The 24,830-nt window shown below is 42.2% G+C and overlaps 1 protein-coding gene across 1 annotated transcript in view; it reads left to right on the forward strand.

The window, feature by feature from the left end:
• Nucleotides 1–24,830, forward strand: part of DNAH7 (dynein axonemal heavy chain 7) — a 724,465-nt gene that overhangs the window by 44,568 nt on the left and 655,067 nt on the right. Inside the window, 1 exon segment of the mRNA XM_029606081.1 lies at nt 22,503–22,575. Within this exon segment, the coding sequence (XP_029461941.1) occupies nt 22,503–22,575 (73 nt within the window).

The raw sequence follows: 24,830 nt of genomic DNA on the forward strand, positions 1-24,830 counted from the left end.
CTTGCTTGCGTAAGTGGGTGGGATTTTACTAGATACGTGCACCGATGCAATTTCTTCTTTTTCCATTTTGTTCCGTCCCCAGTAAAGGAGAGGACTTCCTAACCCACCCAGCTAACTTGCTTCCCTTTTACCCTATTAACCCCGAGCCGTAAAACCCCACCGACTACCTTATTTTTCTTTATTTTACAACTTATACGCTATCCATAGCAGAAGTAAAGTTACGTGGTAGGGAATCCCGGCGTGCACTTGTGCGCATAAAGACTTTTGCGCAGACTTCATAGTGCAGTTCCAGCCTGCCCATGTCTTGCCCATACCCCACCCAGACCACGCCTATGCTGAGCCCCTTCTGGTGAAAATTTTTTTCTGTGCATATGGGAGATACGTACTTACCCACACAGTTTTTAAAATCTGTGCGGTGTGCACTGCGCCAATTCATGTGTATATCTCCTGGCTTCAGTGCGCATAGGGTTTTAAAATCTACCACAGTATATACAGTAATTTGCTATTTCTCAATGCTTTATAAATACAGGGTAGTAAAAGTTCTTCAACATATACAGATTCTTGAAATTGCCCTCAGTATCTGTAGTAGCAAGTACACAGAATATAAGGTGTCAAAGAACATGAAAATTGTAATAAATTTATTCCAAGTATGTAGACAAATAGAGGTAACAGTTCTCATTAAAATGTTTCATGTTTCTCATGGACATAGAATAGCAATGATTTTTTGCAGTTATTAGAACTCTTACAAACTAATTTTAAAATGAGCGTGCATGCACCCATACACGTGCGTATGGCAGCATGAATGGAGACACGCTGGAATTTTAAAGTATGCGCATACTTGCATACATATGATTTAAAATATGCTTACCATGTGTAAGTGTGCTCCTAATTTTAAGTGGTTACTCAAACAAATGTACTTTGCATATCTTCCTTAGGACTTTGTCGGCTGTAAACAAACTTAAAAACATGCACGCGTAAGGGACATTCCCAGTTTTTCAAATTAGTCCACCAGTTTGTCCAGTTAATCTTGATGTCATTTAGACTCCTCTGGTTCTTCGTCCTGCATGCCCCCCAGTTGACCTGGACCCCTTACCCTGGCGTGTAAGTCCTAAAACACCATTTCTGCAGACTTGCTCCTCATTAGGAGCAGCAGTAACTATATACGGCTAAGAAGTCATTGCACGCTGCAGCCTCCGGTTTTATAATATGGAGTTATGTGTGCAACTGTTGGCCCACCACAGAATGCCCATACCCCTCCCATGCCCTCTCCCCTTTCTGCTTCTTAGTTTTTGTTCATGCACATGCATATACACACATAATTCACGGCTTTTAAAATTCACTTTGCTCATGTACAGCCCACATGCTCGCATACATGGATCTTTTTGAGCAAGCAATACTTTTAAAATTAACCCCTTAGGTTTTGTCTCAGTCTCGTTACAATATAAATAACATTGTATTCAGCATATGCAAGCAGTCAAACTTGCTGTCTTGACCTTGGAAATTAGAATAACAGTCTTTAAGTCTATTTTTCTGTTGATAAGCAGAGCTGAAATAGCAATTACATGTGGGTGGTGTCATCCAGCAGCGCTGAATGGACCTCTCTCTCTCTTAGCTAATAGAAGTTTTGCTGTACTGAGCATGTGCAGGAATTCTCTCTCGGGTGACTCCTCGTGAGCTCCCTCAGTCTTTATTCATCTGAGCACTAGCATGGACGTGTATCTCTATCTCTCTCTGTTTTTCTATAACAATTTTTATAACTTTTGTCTTTAAAGTTGCCTACTGCCTCAGCAATCCCTAAACAACACTTTTCAGTAGGGATGTGAATCGTTTTTTGACGATTTAAAATCGTCCGATATATTTTAAATCGTCAAAAATCGTTAGAGGCGATATTTAATAGGAATTCCCCCGATTTATCGTCAAAAATCGTAAATCGGGGGAAGGGGAGGGGAGGGGGAGGGGGGGAAAACCGGCACACTAAAACATCCCTAAAACCCATCCCGACCCTTTAAAATAAATCCCCCACCCTCCTGAACCCCCCCAAAATGTCTTAAATTACCTGGGGTCCAGTGGGGGGCTCCCGTTGTGATCTTCCACTCTCGGGCCACGAGTGCGTTGATAGAAAATGGCGCCGGCGCCATTTTGGTTCCTGTCCCCGACGTCACGAGCGTAGAAGATCGCTCCCGGACCCCCGCTGGACCCCCAGGGTCTTTTGGCCAGCTTGGGGGGCCTCCTGACCCCCACAAGACTTGCCAAAAGTCCAGCGGGGGTCCGGGAACGACCTCCTGCACTCGAATCGTGTTGCCGTACGGCCGGCGCCATTTTGCGATATGGCCATATGGCCGACGCCATTTTCCAAAATGGCGCCGGTTGTACGGCAACACGATTCGAGTGCAGGAGGTCATTCCCGGACCCCCGCTGGACTTTTGGCAAGTCTTGTGGGGGTCAGGAGGCCCCCCCAAGCTGGCCAAAAGTCCCTGGGGGTCCAGCGGGGGTCCGGGAGCGATCTTCTACGCTCGTGACGTCGGGGACAGGAACCAAAATGGCGCCGGCGCTACCTTTGCCCTGACAGGGCAAAGGTAGCGCCGGCGCCATTTTCTATCCATGCACTCATGGCCTGAGAGTGGAAGATCACAACGGGACCCCCCCACTGGACCCCAGGTAATTTAAGACATTTTGGGGGGGTTCGGGAGGATGGGGGATTTATTTTAAAGGGTCGGGGTGGGTTTTAGGGATGTTTTAGTGTGCCGGTTTTCCCGTCCTCCCCCGATTTACGATTTACACGATATTTAAAAAAACAAAACCGCCACGATCCGATTCCCTCCCCCCCCAGCTGAAATCGATCGTTAAGACGATCGATCACACGATTCACATCTCTACTTTTCAGTTCTACTTTAAAATGAAAAGAAAAGTTTTTTTCAGAATGTCCAGAAAGAAAACCGTTAGCACATAAGGCCCCGGTGCTATCAAAGCAGAAGTCCATGGCACCATTAACAAATAAGTCCAAATACCATCAAAGCATAATACACCGGTGTTGTCAATACATAAATTCTCAATGCATTTGATGCAGCGAGCCCCGGAAGGTAAACTGCATTGGTCCTCAACATGTTTACTATTAGGGCAGGTGGCTCCATCATTGACGCATCATGCTGCAGAGCTTCCTATGCAGCTGTATGCAGGCTGCACACCATTGTGACTGGGGCAAAAGGGGATATAATACTAGGGATGTGCATTTGTTTTTTGACGATTTGAAATATTGTACGATATTTCAAAAGTCGTCATGTATCGGGGGACCCCGAAACCGACAGGAAAACCCCACAAACTTTCGTGTGGTTTTCTTATCATTTTTTTGGGGGGGGGGAAGAGGAGAAAGGGCACATAGAAAAAAACCCCAAACCCACCCTCAACCCTTCAAATCTGATTATTTACAATCCCCCACCCTCCCAACCCCCCAAAAACTTGCCTAAAGTCCCTGGTGGTCCAGCGGGGGTCCTGGGATCGTTGGCCCCCTCTCGGGCCATTGGCTGCCACTAATCAAAATGGCACCGATGGCCCTTCGCCCTTATCATGTGACAGGGGCTATCAGTGCCATTGGCCGGCCCCTGTCACATGGAAGGAGCAATGGATGGCCAGCACCATCTTAAAAAAGAACCAGTCTTGTAGCAGTGAATAGCAGAGAAGAGTCTCTGTTCCCTGTTCCAGCCCTTCTCCACTCCCCTGTTCCAGCCCTTCTCCACTCCCCACCTTCATCTGCTGCCTGGACTACAGTGCTGTTCTCTGTTGTGCTCTGTTTGCTTTAACAGTCACAGCCCCAGGCCTTAGATATCTGTGCTGCAGGGACTTGAGTAGAGAGCCACTTGGAGCTCCAAGGTAAGAATGATTTGTGGGAAAGGAAGGGGTGTTTGGTGAAAAATGCACACTATCACTACAAGGTGCTCTCCTTTAGCCTTTTGGTAGCCCCAAGGGTGTTCAGAAATGCCTTGTGGTAGTGGTGGCACAGCTTTGTTGGAAGGGAGTCTGCATGTTTTCTGTCAGGAGGTCTAGGGTGCCATGAGAAGACTATATGGCTCCTTCAGTCCATGGGTTTCTTGTTCACCATTGCCATGTCAAATCTGGTTCCATCTGAAAGTCATAGGAGTCTGTATAGATTCGCTTCAGGAAAAAGTATTTCTTCCCATCAAAAGTGCCTCATTGCTGATGAGCCTAGTACAATCTCTTCTTCAACAGGTCTAAGCATTAGCAAGGTTGGTCCTGTTCCTTCTTTGATATATAGCTGTTCTGGTGCATGTGGTTCCTCTGATTTGTCTACATATGCAGGGTCTTTAGTAGGGTCTCTGAAGCCATTGGGATCAGTTATATCAGCCTTTATCCCAACAAATGTCTAAGGTCGGGGGGGGGGGGGGGGAGCATCCATTTCAGTGGAGAATGAATCCGGAAGCTCTAAAGGTAGGTCTCTCTCTGCATTTTCTACTGTATCAGGAGACTATCTACCAATGCTTCTACCAGAGGGTGGATGGTGCATATCGGTGTGGTATGGACCCAAGAATTGTCCCCAGTAGAGAGTCATATGCAAATCAACCATTTGGAGCTGCAAGCTATCTGCTTAACTCTATGAGCTTTCTCTCACCTTTTGAGAAAGAGAATCTTGATCCAGATGTACAACCCAGTGGCCATGTTCTACATAAACAAGCAGTGAGATATGGGTTCTTTTGCCCTCAACCAGAAGGCCCTCTGAATCTGGTCATGAACAGTATGTCACAATTCCCATCTTCAGGCAATCTACCTTTAGGGAATTCATAATACAGTGGCAGACCACTTCAGCAGAGTGTTACAACTCTATGAGTGGTCCTTGGATTAATTGTGATCAACTTGTTCAGTCACTGAGGGAGGCCAATTATCAACCTGTTTGCCTCATAAGGCAACAGAAAAGTCAAGAAAATATGCTCCATATATCTGAGCAGCTACAAATCAGCTCCCAGTGCACTTTTCCTAGACTGGAGCATCGATCTATTCTGTGCATACTCACCAATTTCTCTAATCACCATGACTGTCCAGAAGGTCCTTCGGGATAAGGTAAGGATAATCCTCACAGCCCCAGCCATTCTCTCAAGCTTCTCGGCTGTTTATGTTCTTTGATCGCAATAGATTGGGAAGGACAGTTGACAAATGAACTGTGTTCATTTGGCTTGTGGACTGTATAGTGCACTTGTTTAGCTTATAGATTACAAACTCTATTAAAGCTCATCAAGTGAGAGCCATGGCAACTTCAGTGGCTCATCTCAGTGCCACTTCCAGAGAAGACATTTGTAAAGCTGTTACTTGGTCATTGGTTTGCACCTTTATGTCCCACTACTGTGTGGAAGGCATGTCCAGAGGAGACAGTAACTTCAGACAAACAGTTCTGCGCAGTCTATTCACCCAATAGTCCATTCTCCAGTTGGTGCAGTTGGATTGTCTTTGAATATTTGCTCTATACTGCAACCTTTCACTTTGGACTGCCCACATGTTATGGCTAAAAAATGTCAGCTTGTTGTCAGGCAAAGCAAGTTTGCTTACCTGTAAACAGGGTTCTCCATAGATAGCTGATTGAATTAACTATTCATAATACCCATCTGCTCTCTGGAGAGTCAACAACCTTGCTAAAACTTAAGTTCTTGAAGAGACTGAGAGACTCATGAGGTGTTGTACACACACAGGGATTCCTGTGCATATTCAGTAAAGTTTATACTGAACTCTGAGAGCTAGATCTGTGTCAGTGATGTCACCCATGTTTTGTGGCTAATTCAATCTGCTACCTATGGAGAACCCTGTTTACAGATAAGCAAATTTCTCGGGATACCCTTAATGAATATGTATGAGACATATTTTCATGCACTGCCTTCCTGAGGACCAGGTTAAGAATCATAGTTGTATACCATATTTTTCATTTAGCCATAAAAATCAAATATAATCAAAACTTTAAAAATATTTTCAGTGAATAGCTATAGAAAGTCAACAGTGATGTGCTGCCTATTTGTTATCAAGGGGCTCTTGCCAGTTCTGTTGCATTCAGTGAAAAACTCTTTGTTTCCATAAAAGAAATTAACATGGGGCTCCTGGAGTCCCCTCCAGTACATTGTTGAAATGCAGTCTTCATTTCAGAACCCTCATATCAATCATGTTCAGATGCTCAAGTCTCAGCCTCCAAAGATATTAAAAAGTACTTCACCAAGAAACTGGCATTCAATGAAAACAAAGAAAACTTCTTTACAAAAGTTGCATTAAAAATATGTAATAGTTCTTAGCAGTGGTACAGGTAGACCCAAACTTAGATGAAGATGAAACATATTAGAGCACAACAATAGGTTATTAGGATAAATAGTATGAAACACACTGCTGTAGCAGCAGAAGCCAGTCATAACAACCTTCTCTCTCAACATATACAGTGATAGTGACCCGGTAGGAAGGATCTCACACCCATTTATCTTACTAAGAGAAACTTGGAGTAAATTTACAAAAAATACCATGTAATCTAACTAACATTTATGTGTTTCTATGAGTTTTAGAAAGCAAGAATGGAGACAAAAAAGGGAATGTTTCTGTACATTTTGCTGTGTTGAAAATAGCACTTTTTTTCCTGCTGTTTTTCCATTTTGTGCAAACCTTTTGCCCATCTTTATTTAGTCATGCCACTGCACTTTCAATGGTGTTTGGAAGTTTCTTCAGCATTAGATGACTTGAACTAACAAAATTCCATAGGACTTCTAAACATAGAAAGCTAAGCCTCTTGAAAGATGTTCCAGCAGAAAATGTAGTTACCACAAAATGCAAAGCTCAGCATAGTTCTTTCTAGCGCTGACATCATCTGATAACAGGATGAATTTGTCCAATGATGTCAACTCCTAAAATAAATATTCTAGACCCAATTGTATATTTAGTGAAAAATTGTTTTTAATTAGTAAGATTGGTAGATATAATGCAGCAATTGTGTCTAGACAGATTAGTAACTTTTGCAGATAGGGATTTCACTCCATTAAAAAGTGGAAGCATTAGATAAAGGTTTTATGTGTACTAACATTAGTTTATTTTACTATGCACAAAACCTAGCTTCCTCGGAGCACTAACTAAAGATTTGCAATGCTGAACTGATCTGACTAGGGTAAGCCCTTTACTATTGTAACCCCTATTTTGCCAGTTACTAGAACATAGAGTCATAGTTGGGACTGGTAAAGCAACTAAACACCCAATGCTCCCTAGGTCCTTTTCTTGACACGGGGAAAGAGAATTCTTTCAAAGCCCTTAGGCTTGTGGTATGTCCTCTGCTACTTCCCAGTAGAAATAAACATGACCACACTCTCTGGTGTTTCAAAGTAAACTTGTTTGCTGAGATACTTGATTCAAATGAATAATTTGGCAAACAGTACACTTGCATCTGGTGGAATACACATTGAAATCAAAAGATTTATTTATTTATATTTCTTTCCAAAAACAGTCAATGATAATCACTGAAATTATTTTGCAGCACTTGGTTGACATCCAGGTAAAAAAGAGAGATGGACCCCTTATGCGCACAACTGCTCTAAAATCCCGCACGTCTCACTTGCTCCACAGATAGCATTAATTATAAGTTTCAAGGCTCCACTTTGGGGATGAATAGTAGTTCTTATACCCAGTTCTTTTTTTGCAATACATCTGTTCTGTCCTTTGTAAACAGCTCTGATAACTATCAAAATCTATGCATCCAAAAAACATACATGAGAGGAAGGGTAGTTTCCAACTCCTTTACTAATAGTTGATTAGATGAGTGAAGAATATTTATAGCTTCAATTCGGATTTCAACAGCAGATAGATTATTAAACTTGTGACTTCACTTCTTTAGCAAAGACTTTGAATTTCTTTGGAAGCACTCTTTTAATACTTTAAAATTCTTCTCTGTGAGGGAGTCAGTTGGACCGTTAGATGATCGAGGGGTTAAAGGGGCACTTAGAGAAGATAAGGCCATCGCGGAAAGATTAAATGATTTCTTTGCTTCGGTGTTTACTGAAGAGGATGTTGGGGAGGTACCCGTAATGGAGAAAGTTTTCATGGGTAATGATTCAGATGGACTGAATCAAATCACGGTGAACCTAGAAGATGTGGTAGGCCTGATTGACAAACTGAAGAGTAGTAAATCACCTGGACTGGATGGTATACACCCCAGAGTTCTGAAGGAACTAAAAAATGAAATTTCAGACCTATTAGTAAAAATTTGTAACTTATCATTAAAATCATCCATTGTACCTGAAGACTGGAGGATAGCAAATGTAACCCCAATATTTAAAAAGGGCTCCAGGGCGATCCGGGAAACTACAGACCGGTTAGCCTGACTTCAGTGCCAGGAAAAATAGTGGAAAGTGTTCTAAACATCAAAATCACAGAACATATAGAAAGACATGGTTTAATGGAACAAAGTCAGCATGGCTTTACCCAGGGCAAGTCTTGCCTCACAAATCTCCTTCACTTTTTTGAAGTTATTATTCATACCTTCTACACCCACACTACTAACATATTCCTTAAATCCCTCCTTTCTTATTAACTTCTCCTCCCACTTTCACCCCACCCTTATCACATTCATATCAAACTATCAGCTCTGGGAAGACAAAAGAGATAATAGAGGATAGAATTTGACAAGTTAGTGCTTAACAAAACAAATGGATATCAATATACATATCTTGTTACCGTTTAGAGGTTATGTTCCCTACATTCAGAACAATTCCCCAGTTTACAGAATAATCCAAACCAAGTACACTGCTCCAGGTTTCTGGTTGCAATTGCTCGAAAAACAGCTTCCACGCTTCCATGTACTTTTTGAAATTTTGCATTTGGCTACCTTGCATCCAGCCATTCCAGTTGCACAATCTGGGACATTTTAAATTTCTACAAATCAATTTGTGGCACTGCGTCCCCTATCCAGGTGAAAAGAATGCATTTACATGCTGTTAGTAAGGCCAGATGTAAATGCATTTGTGCAATTGTGAATCACCAGCAACACTGCATCCCAAAAAGGGGCAATTTTTATGCATTTTAAAAAGTGATGTATTATTAAGATAAGAACATGCCATACTGGGTCAGACCAAGGGCCCATCAAGCCCAGCATCCTGTCTCCAACAGTGGCCAATCCAGGCCATAAGAACCTGGCAAGTTCCTAAAAACTAAGTCTATTCTATGTTACCGTTGCTAGTAATAGCAGTGGCTATTTTCTAAGTCAACTTAATTAATAGCAGGTAATGGACTTCTCCTCCAAGAAATCCAATCCCTTTTAAAACCCAGCTATACTAACTGCACTAACCACATTTTCAGCTTGACATTTTGTGCACAAGGGAGCTGGTGCCAGCTTTATGTGATATCTCCTAATATCATTAATAAAAGCATGATGAAGCAGCTTGTATTTCATTCCCCTCAAATTAGAGTTTTTGATAATAATAATATAGAGAAGCTTGAAATGCTTTGTTAGATTTCCTGGAGAGATCTCAACCTCCAACACCCTGCTCCAATAATTTATAAGAGAGTTTAAGAAATGTGTGAAGGGTAGCTGATGCATGAGCCCTTTGTGCTGTGGCATAACTGAGATAGCCTTGAGGGCAAATCCACAGGGCCTACGCCGGCAGCTGGTGAATGCGCCCTGTAGTTTAACAGTCTGGAGCTTCACTTATACCTGCCACCTCCCCTGCAGGTTGAGCCCTTGGCTTCTGGCAGCTGGCAGGTGTCTAGAGTGGTGAAGAGAGCTAGAGTCTACAGGCACACCGGGGTCAGGGCAAGCGGCAGACTAACGGAGTCAGAGCCAGGCCAAGGTTGGGGAAGGTGGCTAGTAAGAGAGTTCAGATCCAGGCAAGGGGGCAGGTCCAGACTGCAGGCATTCATGGTCAGGTCCAGGCAAGAGCTCAAGATCTGTAGAGTCAATCCAAGGTGGACAAAGACACTGAAGACACTGGATAAGATGGATAGCACAAAGCAAGGCTGGGCAAGGGAGGATGGAGAAGAAAAGGCTGGATGAGGCAAGGCTGGAGTACAAGACTGGATTCAGGAACACAGAAGAGGAACCAGGAACATGTAAGAAAATTGTACTGCAAGGCAGGAGACCTGTTACTGAGGCAAATGAATGCTGCAGGGCCCTTGCTTCAATAGCCCGGTCTGGCTGATATCATCATGAGATGCTGCTCAATGTTTCCTGCTGTGGGAAACATTGAGCAGCGCCTATATTATGCATGCACATGCACACATAAGGAAAGGCGGGCATTCTGCCTCAACAGGATATCTCCAGCAGTGTTGGTCAGCAATGGGGTTGAGTGAAGCGGCTTTCAGGGAAGTCCTGTGAGCCACGAAATGTAACAGAATCCCCCATCCAAAGCCCTCTCCTGTAGTCTGGTTTTAGGTTTCCTGGGGTTTCTCATGTGGAATTCAGATATAAGTTGGGGGGCTTGCAGTTTGGAGGTCATCTCCCAAGAATTCTCATCGGGTCCATAGTTCTTCTAGGAGATAAGATACTGCAGCTGGCTTCAGACTCTTCAGAAATCTAAAATCTCCTGGTCCTTGACTTGAATGTTCTCTTCCATAGGAACTTTGGTGGTCTGGAGGAGCAGTCTGCCTGGTCAAGAGAGCATAGCAGATTTCAACAATGAGATGTGGAAAACATCATGAATACATAAAGATGCCAGTAATTTGAGCTTGCAAGCCATGGATCCCAATTGTCATTCAATGGGGAATGGACCCACGAGTCACAGTGCAAATTTCAGAGATGGCATCTTCCTTTCTAGATTTTTAGTGCTGAGCCAAACTGAGCTTTCTGGACAAAATTGAGATGCTGGGTGGCATTTTTTGTCTGAATGCTTTTTAAAATGTGTCTTTTGCCATAGTTCATGAAGTTCCTGTCCCAGCAAGTTAGCTGCTGTGCAAGACTCAGAGATCAGAACAGGTCTGGGCATATGGGGATGGTGCCCGAACACGATGTAGAAGGGTGATGATCTTGTGGAACTGTTCACATGGTTATTATGGGAGAATTTGGCCTATGGGAGGCCCAATTATTCTGCCGTTGGTTCACGTAGGCTTATAGAAAAGCCTTGAGACTCAGATTTACCTGCTCAGTTTGCACATTGCTCTGGGGGTGGTAAGCTGAGGTGAAATCCAAAGTAATCCAACTTCCTGCACAAGCATTTCCAGTAGTGGGCTGTTGGGATAACACCTCCTAAAATTATATCATTATAAAATTTGGCTAAGGGGAGAAGCATGGGGAATTTTAAGAGCTTAAAAAACTCTGACCCTAAGCCATCTATCCCCACTGCTTTCCCAAGTTTGAGGTCTTGTACTACCTGGAGATTTCTCCTTCACTAATTGATATATTTAATTGGTCCACCTGCTCCTGAGAAAGATTGGGCCAATGAAAATCTGTAAAAAAACATTTTGATTCTCCTCATTTATTTCCTTCTGCTTGTATAACTCTTGGTAGTATTCTAGAAAATGAGTTGTGATATCTTCAAGAGAGTGTTTATATCTGCCCCCTTTATCTTTAATTCTAGAAATGCAGGATCGAGGGCCTCATATTTGGATTAAGTTGCTAGGAGCTTACTAGCTTGTTACCATACTGACAGAGTTGATATTAAAAAAAAAACAACCTAAGGGATTTTGAAACTCTTTGGAACAACAAGTAGATTAGGGCTGAGCGAGCCACTTTTACAGCAAGTTGATTTAGTTCCATCATATCAGCTATATGCTTGGTTTCAGTTGCCTTCAGCACTTTGGTGAAATTTAAAATGTCTGCATTTCTGACTTTATTTACCCATGCCACATAAGCAGGCTATGCATTACTGCTTTGCCTGCCTCCCTTAATAACATTGAAAGAGCTCAGAAGTGGAGTTGATACTCATAGTCAGATAATTTAGCTTTTAAATACATATGAAAAGGCTTGTCATGATACAGTTCCGGGTTCATTCTCCAAGAAAATAGTGAGTGGCGAGAGTCCCCTAGATTGAGTCCAACTGAGACAGGTACATGGTCAGAGCAGGGCCGGAGGAACCACTAGGCGAGCAAGGCCTGTGCCTAGGGTGCTGCAATTTAGGGGGCACCATGGCAGGCAGCAGAATTTTGAAAGGGCAAAAGTGCCCTTTCAAAATTCTGCCAGCCCCCGCCTCACCATGCCCCCCTCCCGACACCCCCCTCCAGGGGCGGATTGTGGGAAAATAGTGGCCCGGGAGATTTTTCTCCATACTGGCCTATGGGTACCCAATTATACATACAATATAATTTACATATATAAGCACACACCCCTTAAAACATAAAAAAAAGCTACCCGGCACGCACATGTTATAAAATCCATGGTCCCAAATACAGAATAAAAAAAGAGACCATGAAGCATAAATAGAAACCTGCAGACAAAAAAATGAAAAGGAAACTGCAACAAGACAGACACTGTATGTAGTGTAACTTGTGGGAGGAGAGACCCACAAACTAGCTCCTCTCTCTCTCACAGGCACACACTCTAACATGGACATGTTCTCTGTCATATATGCACCTCTCTCATTCTTACATGCATGCTTTCTCTTATGCACGCCCTCTCTCTCCTAATCACATGCATGCTCTCTCTCTCTTATGCACTCCCTCCTATTCACGTACATGCTCTTCCTCAAGCGCTATCACCCTCTCTCTCCTGCACTCTCTCATGCACTCCCTCCTCTCTTATACACACACACATATTGCCTCACCAGGGTTATCTCTCTCTCACCTTCCTTCTGCTACCAGTGGGACGGAATTTATTTATTTGGCTACCAGCCCTCCTTCTCTCCCCTGCCCCTTCTTCCTTTGGCTGTGATGGCCCCTACCAGGTCCCTCCCTCTCTTCCATGCCAGGCCTAATTCTGTCCTCCCTACTCACCCACACACCTTCTTTACCTTTCCTCCCCCCCCACTTATCCAATATTCTTCCTCTTTTTAGGTTGTCTTTCTGCTGGGGGGAGGAGAGAGCCTTGCTGGCACCCATCTTCTTTATGTTCTAGCTCTCCAATCACCTCTCATATTCCCTCCAACACATTCACTTCCTTCCCACCTTTCCCTCTCATCTCTCCCCTCTCTTCATTTAAGCCTCGTATTCCATACCTTCTGCCTTCTTTTCCCTTTCTCATTCACTCCACTCATTCTCTCAACTTTCTCACTCCCTTCACCTCGCTTCCTCTCTCCTCATCCTGTCCCTTCCCTTCTTCCTTAACTCAGTTGTCTTTTGCTGGGGGGGGGGGGGACGGACGACCGGGGCCTGGCCTTCTTACCAGTGGCTTTTCCTTGGAGAGGCCCCAGTCCCCGCACTCTTCTTCCTTGTCGGGACCTGCCCTTCCTCCCAGCAGCTCTTCCTTGCAGCGGCCCGAGTCCCGGCACTCTTTTTTCTTGTTGGGGCCTGACCTTCCCCCCAGCAGCTCTTCCTTGCAGCGGCCTCCAGACCCCGCATTTTTCTTCCTTGTCGGGGTGGTGGGGCCTGGCCTTCCCCCCCAGCGGTTCTTCCTTGCAGCGGCCCGAGTCCCGGCACTTTTCTTCGCTGGCGGGGCCTCACTTCCAGAGAGGAGTACTGAAACTACTGCTTCTGGGCCTCTTCCCTACTTTTTTGCAGCCTTGCCACCTATCTTGATGGAGGGCAGGCAGGGCTGAGGAAGATAGTGGTCTCTTGCAGCCTGCACTAACAGCCACTTGGCGCCACCGTGGAGTCGAGACCACGTGACCAGCTAGACCGGCGCACCGGGGAAGCCCGATCCCCCAATAGGCCAATCTGGAAAAAAATTAAAACGCTTGGGGGTAACCTGCAAGGAATGGCAGTTATTAACAGAAACATGGGGGTAACCTGCACAGAGTGGCAGTTACTACCTTGGGAAGCTTGCTGGGCAGACTAGATGGACCATTTTGGTCTTTTTCTGCCGCCATTACTATGTTACAATGAATACACTGAGATGATTTGCCCAAAAGAATCAGTTTGGAAGGTACCCATAAGGGAAGAACCCGATCTTACCTAAATCATACTATAAGCTTATATCGTTATATCCTGATATCCAGCTGCCTCTAGCTTGGCAAAAATCCACAGCTGGTACAATTTCTAGGCAGCAGAAGCTCTGTTTAGCATTCATAATTATTATTACTCTATTTTAGCATTGTCACAAGGCAGGACAGTAAACATCTGTTTGTTTTATATAGAGGTCAGAGTTTCTCCTCCCTGTAGGACAACTGCACCACAAACATTTCCAGGAATGTCTCATCCCAGGGGAATAGTTCATGTTTGGACTATGTCAGAGCAGACATAATTCTTATTTTGATATTTTTAAGGGGCTATTTGAAAATATAAACAGCAGTGAGTTATTCTAACATACAAATTTTATTGTAATGGGTAAGTTACAGGTCACAGGGCTTTCTTGTGGATTTTTTTTTAATGCAATATGTTCCTCTTTCTGATACAAGCTAAATTACAAAGAACAGCACCATGTACTTGTAAAGCAAGTCACAGCATTTGTGGCTTTGTCTCCAATTGCTTCAGTGGAACTATGGAAGAAAAAAAATCCTTTTGGCAGACATTTCTAAGCTGAAATCTGCTGTTGTTTTGGCTGCCCAGATTCAGGAAAGGGGCTTTGAGCAAAGAAGCATCTTAAGAGTTAGAAGTAAGCTCTGGGGTCTAATGTTGAAAATACCTGGGCAAAGAGAGGCTCCCTGGCAGAGATTAAGGAGAGGCTTCCTGTAGCCGAGATGTGAAGGCCTGGCCCAGAGGCTTGGAAAAAAATGGAGGGAGGAAGTGCTGGTTAAGAAACTGCCCAGTGAATGTGGAAAAGCTGTGATGCATGGGACTGGCAGTGTAAAGGACTACATAATGCTATGCCTACAGGGCCAAATCAGATGAGTGCTTAGCATGATGATGCGCCGGGACGCGACCTGGGGGCGGGTCCGGAGGGCGCGGCCATGCCCCCGGACCGCCCCGGGCCGTAACCACGCCCCCGGGCCCGCCCCCAAAACGCTGCCGATACGCCCCCTAAACGCCGCGCGGCTCGGGCCCGCCCCCGACACGCCCCCGACACGCCCCCTCGCCAAACCCCGGGACTTACGCGAGTCCCGCGGTCTGCGTGCGCCGGTAGGCCTATTGAACATAGGCGCACCGGCGCGCAGGGCCCTGCTCGCCTAAATCCGCCTGGATTTGGGCGGATTTAGGCGAGCAGGGCTCTTAAAATCCGCCCCATTATGTGTACACCTGTACATTAATAGATTGAAATGGCATCATGATATTTACAGGCATTGCATATTATCCTTTATGCATAAGAACATAAGAACATAAGAACATAAGAAATTGACATGCTGGGTCAGACCAAGGGTCCATCAAGCCCAGCATCCTGTTTCCAACAGAGGCCAAAACCAGGCCACAAGAACCTGGCAATTACCCAAACACTAAGAAGATCCCATGCTACTGATGCAATTAATAGCAGTGGCTATTCCCTAAGTAAAATTGATTAATAGCCATTAATGGACTTCTCCTCCAAGAACTTATCCAAACCTTTTTTGAACCCAGCTACACTAACTGCACTAACCACATCCTCTGGCAACAAATTCCAGAGCTTTATTGTGCGTTGAGTGAAAAAGAATTTTCTCCGATTAGTCTTAAATGTGCTACTTGCTAACTTCATGGAATGCCCCCTAGTCCTTCTATTATTCGAAAGTGAAAATAACCGAGTCACATCTACTCGTTCAAGACCTCTCATGATCTTAAAGACCTCTATCATATCCCCCCTCAGCCGTTTCTTCTCCAAGCTGAACAGCCCTAACCTCTTCAGCCTTTCCTCATAGGGAAGCTGTTCCATCCCCTTTATCATTTTGGATTTTTGGTTGCCCTTCTCTGTACTTTCTCCATCGCAACTATATCTTTTTTGAGATGCGGCGACCAGAATTGTACACAGTATTCAAGGTATGGTCTCACCATGGAGCAATATAGAGGCATTATGACATTTTCCATTCTATTAACCATTCCCTTCCTAATAATTCCTAATATTCTATTTGCTTTTTTGACTGCTGCAGCACACTGAGCTGACGATTTTAAAGTATTATCCACTATGATGCCTAAATCTTTTTCCTGGGTGGTAGCTCCTAATATGGAACCTAACATCGTGTAACTTCAGCAACGGTTATTTTTCCCTATATGCAACACCTTGCACTTGTCCACATTAAATTTCATCTGCCATTTGGATGCCCAATCTTCAAGTCTTGCAAGGTCCTCCTGCAATGTATCACAGTCTGCTTGTGATTTAACTACTCTGAATAATTTTGTATCATCTGCAAATTTGATAACCTCACTCGTCGTATTCCTTTCCAGATCATTTATATATATATTGAAAAGCACCGGTCCAAGTACAGATCCCTGATGCACTCCACTGAGAAAATTGACCATTTAATCCTACTCACTGTTTCCTGTCTTTTAACCAGCTTGTAATCCACGAAAGGACATCGCCTCCTATCCCATGACTTTTTAGTTTTCATAGAAGCCTCTCATGAGGGACTTTGTCAAACGCCTTCTGAAAATCCAAATACACTACATCTACCGGTTCAACTTTATCCACATGTTTATTATCCCCTTCAAAAAAATGAAGCAGATTTGTTAGGCAAGACTTCCCTTGGGTAAATCCATGTTGACTATGTTCCATTAAATCATGTCTTTCTATATGCTTTACAATTTTGTTCTTGAGAATAGTTTCCACTATTTTTTCCGGCACTGAAGTCAGGCTCACTGATCTATAGTTACCCAGATCGCCCCTGGAGCCTTTTTTTAAATATTGGTGTTACATTGGCCACCCTCCAGTCTTCAGGTACAATGGATAATTTTAATGATAGGTTTCAAATTTTAACTAATAGATGAGAAATTTCATTTTTTAGTTCCTTCAGAACCCTAGGATGCATACCATTCGGTCCAGGTGATTTGCTATTCTTTATTTTGTCAATCTGGCCTACTACATCTTCCAGGTTCACAGTGATTTCATTCAGTTCGTCTGACTCATCACCCCTGAAAACCATCTCCGGAACTGGTATCTCCCCAACATCCTCATTAGTAAACACGGAGGCAAAGAATTCATTTAGTCTTTCTGCAATGGCCTTATCTTCCCTAAGAGCCCCTTTAACCCCTCTGTCATCTAATGGTCCAACCGACTCCCTCACAGGTTTCTTGCTTTGGATATATTTAAAAAAGTTTTTATTATGAGTTTTTGCATCTATGGCCAATTTCATGTCAAATTCTCTCTTCGCCTGTCTTATCAATGTTTTACACTTAGCTTGACAATGCTTATGCTTTATCCTATTTTCTTCAGATGGATCCTTCTTCCAGTTTTTGAAGGATGTTTTTTGGCTAAAATAGCCTCTTTCACCTCACCTTTTCACCATGACGGTAATCGTTTTGCCTTCCTTCCACCTTTCTTAATGCGCAGAATACATATGGACTGCGCCTCTAGGATTGTATTTTTAAACAATGTCCATGCCTGTTGAACACTTTTAACCTTTGCAGCTGCACCTTTCAGTTTTTTTCTAACTATTTTTCTCATTTTATCAAAGATTCCCGTTTTAAAATTTAGTGTTAGAGCTGCAGATTTACTTATTGTCCCCCTTCCAGTTATTAGTTTAAATTTGATCATGTTATGATCACTGTTGCCAAGTGGCCCCACCACCGTTACTTCTCTCACCAAATCTTGCGTTCCACTTAGAATTAAATCTAAAATAGCTCCCTCTCTTGTTGGTTCCTGAACCAATTGCTCCATGAAGCAATCATTTATTACATCCAGGAACTTTGTTTCTAGCAAGTCCTGATGTTACAATTACCCAGTCAATATTGGGGTAATTGAAATCTATAACAAAAAGAGTCAGTACAGTAACCCAATAGGTAAACTGTCAATAACAAGGGAAACCGAATAAGATTTAAATTTTAGCCTATAGTGACGGTGTCATCAAGCCAGACGTGATTTCAACCCAAAATCCAACCGGACCTCTAATCATTCACCATCACTGCAAAAACTATTTTTATTAATTGAAAACAATTTTTTTTTAATTTTTAAATATTTTTGAATATATCATAAAAATCAAAGATCAGTCAAGACGACTTTCAAAAACAGTCTTGAATAGACACTCAACTCCATTGTCAATGTGAAGAAGGAAAGTTGATAAGCAAACTCTCAATGCACAGTATAAACACAGCTCTACACGGCCGGTGTTTCGCATAACAAGCTTCCTCAGGGGCATCTAGATAATATCAGCATAGGAGTATTTGCCTAAAATAAAAGAAACAGTCTTAGCAAACTATTCTCACAATGAAAATAAAAAGCAAGACTTATCTGACCGCCATAGGCTACCAGTTCAAAATGGACACAAAGTCTCAGAAGTTCTTCTGCATTGCAAGGAGGAAACGAGGCTGACGTCGGCGTCTTAAATATTCAACAGCTGTGATGTCATACGATGACGTTTTTGAAATGCAAATCAGAAAGATCATTGGTTAATTGATGTCATAACATACAAAACAAGCACTATATCATAGGAAAAATGACATGTTATTGAAAAACCAAAGATTGAAAATATAAATTGTTATCCCAAAAATGTATGTAAATCAAGATCTATATTTAATCCTGCCGGATTCACTGTCCCCAGGCGATAAATCCATCGTTGTTCTGATTTTAGAAGCTGTACTTCACGATTTCCCTCACGCCAATGTATTGGTATATGATCAATGGCACAAAAGGTAAGATCGCTAAATACATAATTATGAGCCAAAAAGTGTGCAACCAAAGGCTCATCAATGCTGGAATTTTTTATATTAGATCGATGTTCAATCATCCGCGTTTTAAGAAGGCACTTGGTTTTGCTGACATACAGTAGGCCACATGGACAGCGGATTAAATAAACCACCATTGTAGACGTGCATGAAGTTGTATATTTCAAAAAAATTGTGTAACCTGATTTTAAAATGATACTCTTAGTCACTGACATGGACATCGGGCAGACAGAGCAATTGTTACAAGGTTGATGAGAACCAATAACAGCATTACTGTTGTCGTTAGTGACAAAATCAGAATGTACCAACATGTTTTTCAAATTGGATGCCCTAGAGAATGTAATTCGAGGGGGAGATTGAAATACCCTATGCAACTGTAACACATGCCAATTATCATAAATGGCTTGTCGGATCTTATATACCTGGGGAGAAAATGGTAAAACACAGGTATACAGAGAAGGATTGTTATCAGAGGCAGTGGGAAGAAACAACTACTCACGATGTGCAAACTTGGCACGTAAATAAGCTTTTCGAATGCATGAGCGTGGATACCCGCGTTGTAAAAAACGTTCAAAAAGACCTTTTGCATGTATCCCGAAATCAGCAGCAGTGGTGCATAGCCTTCGTAATCGTATAAATTGACTAATTGGTAAATTAGCTTTGAAAGTCCTAGGATGAGCACTTTGAAAGTGAAGATAGGTATTGGAGCATACTGATTTTCGAAATATAGAGGTCATGAAACCCTCCCCAGTGAGGGTGATCCAAATGTCCAAAAAGGATATGGAGGAATCATTGATCTCTGATGTAAATTTTAAATGAGTATCACAAGTATTGAGCCAATTCAAAAATGATGTAAAACTGTCATAAGAGCCTCTCCATACTAAAAAAACGTCATCAATATAACGTTTCCATATCACCAGTTGACTGGAAAAGGGGTTCTGAGTTAGTCAATGATCTTCAAAAGTGTCCATATACAGATTTGCTAAATCGGGGGCCATAGTCGCGCCCATGGCAGTCCCGTGAATCTGTTGATAAAAATGATGATCAAATGCAAAAAAATTTTCTTTCAAGGCAATCTCAAGAAGATGTAACAAAAAATAGCTGGGAACACGATGAGGACATGGCCGGCGATCAAAATAAGTCTCAGCAATTTTGAGTGTTTCATCCTGCGGAATGGAAGTGTAGAGAGCTTCTACATCCAAAGTGGCCAATTTTAAATCAGTAGTATCAATGGTAAGCTGTTCCAAAAATAGGACCATATCTGAGGAATCTCAAATGAAAGTAGACATTTGAGGGATAAAAGGTGCCAGAAATTTATCTATAAATCTCGATAGCGGTTCTAAAAGGGATCCACATCCTGAAACTATAGGACGGCCAGTTGGACATTCTAAATTCTTGTGTATCTTGGGCAATGTATAAAAAACTGGTACCCATGGATGAGATTTAATCAAAAACTTAGCTTCTTTGGCTGTTAAAAAACCAGACTTAGTACCAGAATCAACTAGTTTCATAATGGTAACTTGTAATCGTGTGGTTGGATCTTGGTCTAGAGGCTTATAAAAATGAGTATCTTGTAGTTGACGGAGGATCTCACGTTCATAAGCACTTCGATCTTGTAAAACAATTTTTCCACATTTGTCGGCTGGTTTTATAATTAGATTACTGTCAGCACGTAACTCTTCTATGGCATTTCTTTCAACACGGGTCAAATTGGAGAAAGACCTGGACTTGAAATCAGAGTCGTTATTTAAAGCTGAAATCTCTTTAGATATTAATTAATAAAATATCTTTAGTCCAGGATCTTCAGGTCCAGGAGGAATCCACGTTGAGGGATTTGCAATAATAGAAGAATCCACAGTAGATGGTTGTGAGTCAAAAAATAATCGCAGTTTTAAGGTTCGGACAAAACGAAAAAATGCTACTTGCAAAGAGAAGGAGTCAGTTCAGGGGGTAGGTACAAATGAGAGCCCCCGTTCCAAAACTGATTGTTGAACAGATGTAAGAGCTGTTGAAGAGAGATTCAAGACTATTGATTCTTGTTGAACTGCGACCGTGTGACACGCGTGGATGTTTCGGATTGGTCTTGATTGGTAGGTGGTGGATGTCGATAATATCGATTGGTGAATGGACGGCGAGAACCTCGCACATTCTTTCCTAAAAAACGGGCTGGTTTCGATGAAGAAACATTATCATTTCGTCGAAAACGACTACGCTGATCGTCATCACCAGATGAATCGTCACCACTAGAGTCAAAAGTGACATGTCTGCCAGACTTTTGACCATCATTACTGACCATCCAGGGGTAAACATACCCTTTATTATAGTCGCGTTCATCTCTATTTAACTTTTCTAATTTGAACTTCAATAGATCAGCTCGGAATTTGTCAATCATCTCTTCAGTAGATTTTAATTGTACAGAAAATTGATCTGGTTCAGTGATGGAAGCAATTGTAGTTTTTGCTAATTCAATTTCGTCCTGAATCGTTATTTTTGTTAAGGTCCAACATCAGTGGAATTTGCTTGCCTCTCATCTAGTTCATCTAAGCCACTAGAACTATCGTTAGATGAGAAAGTGAAACAAACAGTTTTACTAAATCTATCTTGATTGCGCTTATCTGTCCAACTCGATCTGAAGAATAACCAAATTGACTGGGAGTCCTCTTTTAAAAGATAAGGCATGAAGACTATGATACCTTAAAAAAGTATTTTTATCAGTAGGTTTGGGGTAGACTGTTGTTGTAATAGTTTGCCCCTGCATTTGAACCATCATGGCCAAATAAGCAATATACATTTTATCACATTGATAGGTAAATTGAAGATGTTCATCTAAGGATTTAATTCATGCAATAAAAGTTGATAATTCCATGTCAGATGAAGTCCAAATCATAAAAAAATATTGTCTATGTATTGATACCATTTGAGTATCTTCTGCCACCAATGAAATGGATAAATGTTGCTCTGCTCAAAATTAGCCACATATAAGTTGGCCACTGATGGCACCAAAGATGACCCCCATAGGGATGCCATGAATTTGATGATAAAATTGATCACCAAAAATAAACAGTTGAGACAGTTGTTTAATAACTGTTCCCTCACCCTAGCTTGATGGTACCCTGTTATAGAGTCCATCAAGCTAGGGTGAGAGAACATAGTAGGCATTTCAACTTTTTGAGATTTTTCTCACTCCAGATGACGTCAAATCTTCACTAAGATGTACTGTGCTGTTCGTACATCTAACTCAACATGTGAAACTGGTCCTAAACCCAAAACCACCACTAACACCTCACCTCAACCTATCAGGTAGCCCTCCTATAGATAGTCAGTCTCTCTCTCTCTCTCTCACTCATTGTAGGGTATGCTGCAATTGTGAAGTGGTAACTTACTTTAGGTGAATAAGCCTTCTAAGGCAGAATATATCTACTTAGCTGGATAAATGACTTATCCAGCTATCTATCCGCTGCTGAATATAACTAAATTTTCAGTGGCTGCTAGATAGCCATATAAATCCTACTTATTCAGCTGTCTGGTTTCTGAATATCGACGTCAACAAATCTATCTTTCACATGCTTATGCAATGAGGAAAGTAGCTTTAGTAATTTTTTTTTTAACTAAGAACTTGCATGTAATAACAAAAAATTTAGTTTTGCAAAGTTTGCATTATTATTTTTTAACTGTTTTTACTGCTGTACTTTAATTTTGAATGAATAATTTCAGTTTTACCTTAAACATTTTTTTTTTAGTTGACTTTGTTTTAAAAGACCCCAGGGAAAAAGAAGAGGAGAAGGAGATAGAAATTCCAGAACATCGTTTAGAGTAAGAAATCACATTTCTTAAACATTACTAATTTTACCATATTATAAGGGAAACCTATTGTATAAAAAGACAGACAGACAGACACTATATAGAAATAAATGTCATTTTCTATTTATACTATTGTAAGAGGGAGCACTTTTAACTCAGTGTGGGGGTTTGGGTGGTTGGGGTAGATTTGGGGGGGAGGGGTTACATACAGAGTAGGAGGTACGAATAGCAAAGTTGGCATCACTGAAGGTTTTCTGTCCTTTGAATTGATGAAAGGTACAAGAGGAGTTGATTTGTACAATGCACTCTCTACCTAGCTTTAAACAGCTTGTTAGAGTGTGCATCAAACTAGGTAGAGAGTGCATTGTACAAATTAACTCCTCTTGTATCTTTCATGATTCAAACAGCAGAAAATCTTCAGTGATGTCAACTTTACTGTTCATACCTCCTGCTGTGTATATAACCCCCCCCCCCCCAACCCCATATCGAGTTAAAAGTGCTCACTATTACAGTGGTATAGAGTGTGACATAGTAATTCCTATGTAGAGGTGCTCTTAATCTCTCTCTCTCTCTCTTTCTCTCTCATGTGCAATAAAATCCTTTTGCTGTAATGCCCCCCTGCAGGGTGTTAATCAGCATATGAAGTGAAAAATAATGCAGGTGTGATACATTTATCGCATCTTGCAGAAATTACCTATGCGATGTGGGAGCAGGGTAATTAGCCTAACTATGCACCCTTTTATATTGCGGGTACTATTTCTACTATATTTATAGCATTTTGATAAATCTAGGTCATAGTTGTAATACTAAGATTTTGAACAATGATGGATTCAAAATCTCATAGATGCCTATAATATATTTTTAAGAACTTTCATTTTCAATTGCTATTATATATTTTTATTTTTTAATACAAACAAAAATGGGAGAAAATCAGTGAAAAAAATTAATTGTTTTTTCCAGTTATGTTCTTCCATTTTTTCTTTGTAATAAATACTGATAAATTCCTGTGGAAAATAAAATAAAACCCCTATGTATTTTAAGTCATGAAATGGTATGAACAATGGGGCATCCTGACTGGTCAAACCAGATCACATGACCTTCCAGCAAAATGTGTTGAACTGTATAATGTGTGTCTTCTCTTACTTAATGCTAATATTTATTTGCTCACATTTTTATCCCGCTTCTCCCCAGAAGCCCAAGGCAGGTGAATATTATATAGAACAAAAATAATATTAACATGCCTATTAGTTAAAGTAATACAAATCAAGATGAATAGAGTTCCTGTAACTTGCAGTACCATTTGGAAAGCCAACTGCCTGAAAAATCAATGGAAACAATAAATTGTTTTCTCCTTAGGTTTTGATATTTTGAGGATTTTTTTGTACATTATCATCTTTTGACAGGTTCAGTGGTGCATCTGAGGGGATGCTATAACCTTTTGTGTTCCTTCTGATTTGAACTCTACTTTGGAAATAGTTGTATGTTAAGTGATGTATCTTGTAAATCATCCACCATACTATCAAATAATTTATATCACTGGAAAGCTGAGATTCATAGAATTCTAGTGATGTATGGCATTTATTTGTGTGGAAAATGAGCCCAGAGAAATTATACTGTAAATGATTAAGACAGTTCAGAAATCCTATATACTAAGGGGTAGATTTTTAAAAAAAGCGCGATCGCATATTTTTGTTTGCGCAGCAGGCGCAAACAAAAGTACGCTGGATTTTATAAGATACGCACATAGCCGCACGTATCCTCTAAAATCCTGGATCGGTGTGCGCAAGGCTGCCGATTTTGGGCAGCCTGTGCGCGCCGAGCCGCGCAGCCTGCCTCCGTTCCCTCCGAGGCCGCTCCGAAATCGGAGCGGCCTCGGAGGGAACTTTCTTTCGCCCTCCCCTCACCTTCCCCTCCCTTCCCCTACCTAACCGACCCCCCCGGCCCTATCTAAACCCCCACCTTATCTTTGTCCCTAGATTTACGCCTGCGAGAAGCAGACGTAAATCTACGTGCGCCAGCGGACTGCTGGCGCGCCGTCTTCCGACCCAGGGGCTGGTCCAGAGGCCTGGACCACGCCCCCGGGCTGGCACCACGCCCCCGGTCCTGCCCCCGAAACGCCACGTCCCGCCCCGAAACGCTGCATCATCCAATCCCACCCCTGACACGCCCCCTTCAAAAAACCCTGGGACCTACGCACGTCCCGGGGCTCTGCACGTGCCAGCGACCTATGCAAAATAGGCGCACCGGTGTGCAAGGCCCTGCTCGCG

This window comes from Rhinatrema bivittatum, chromosome 6 (genome assembly GCF_901001135.1).
Source record: "Rhinatrema bivittatum chromosome 6, aRhiBiv1.1, whole genome shotgun sequence".
In the NCBI taxonomy this organism is placed as follows: Eukaryota; Metazoa; Chordata; class Amphibia; order Gymnophiona; family Rhinatrematidae; genus Rhinatrema; species Rhinatrema bivittatum.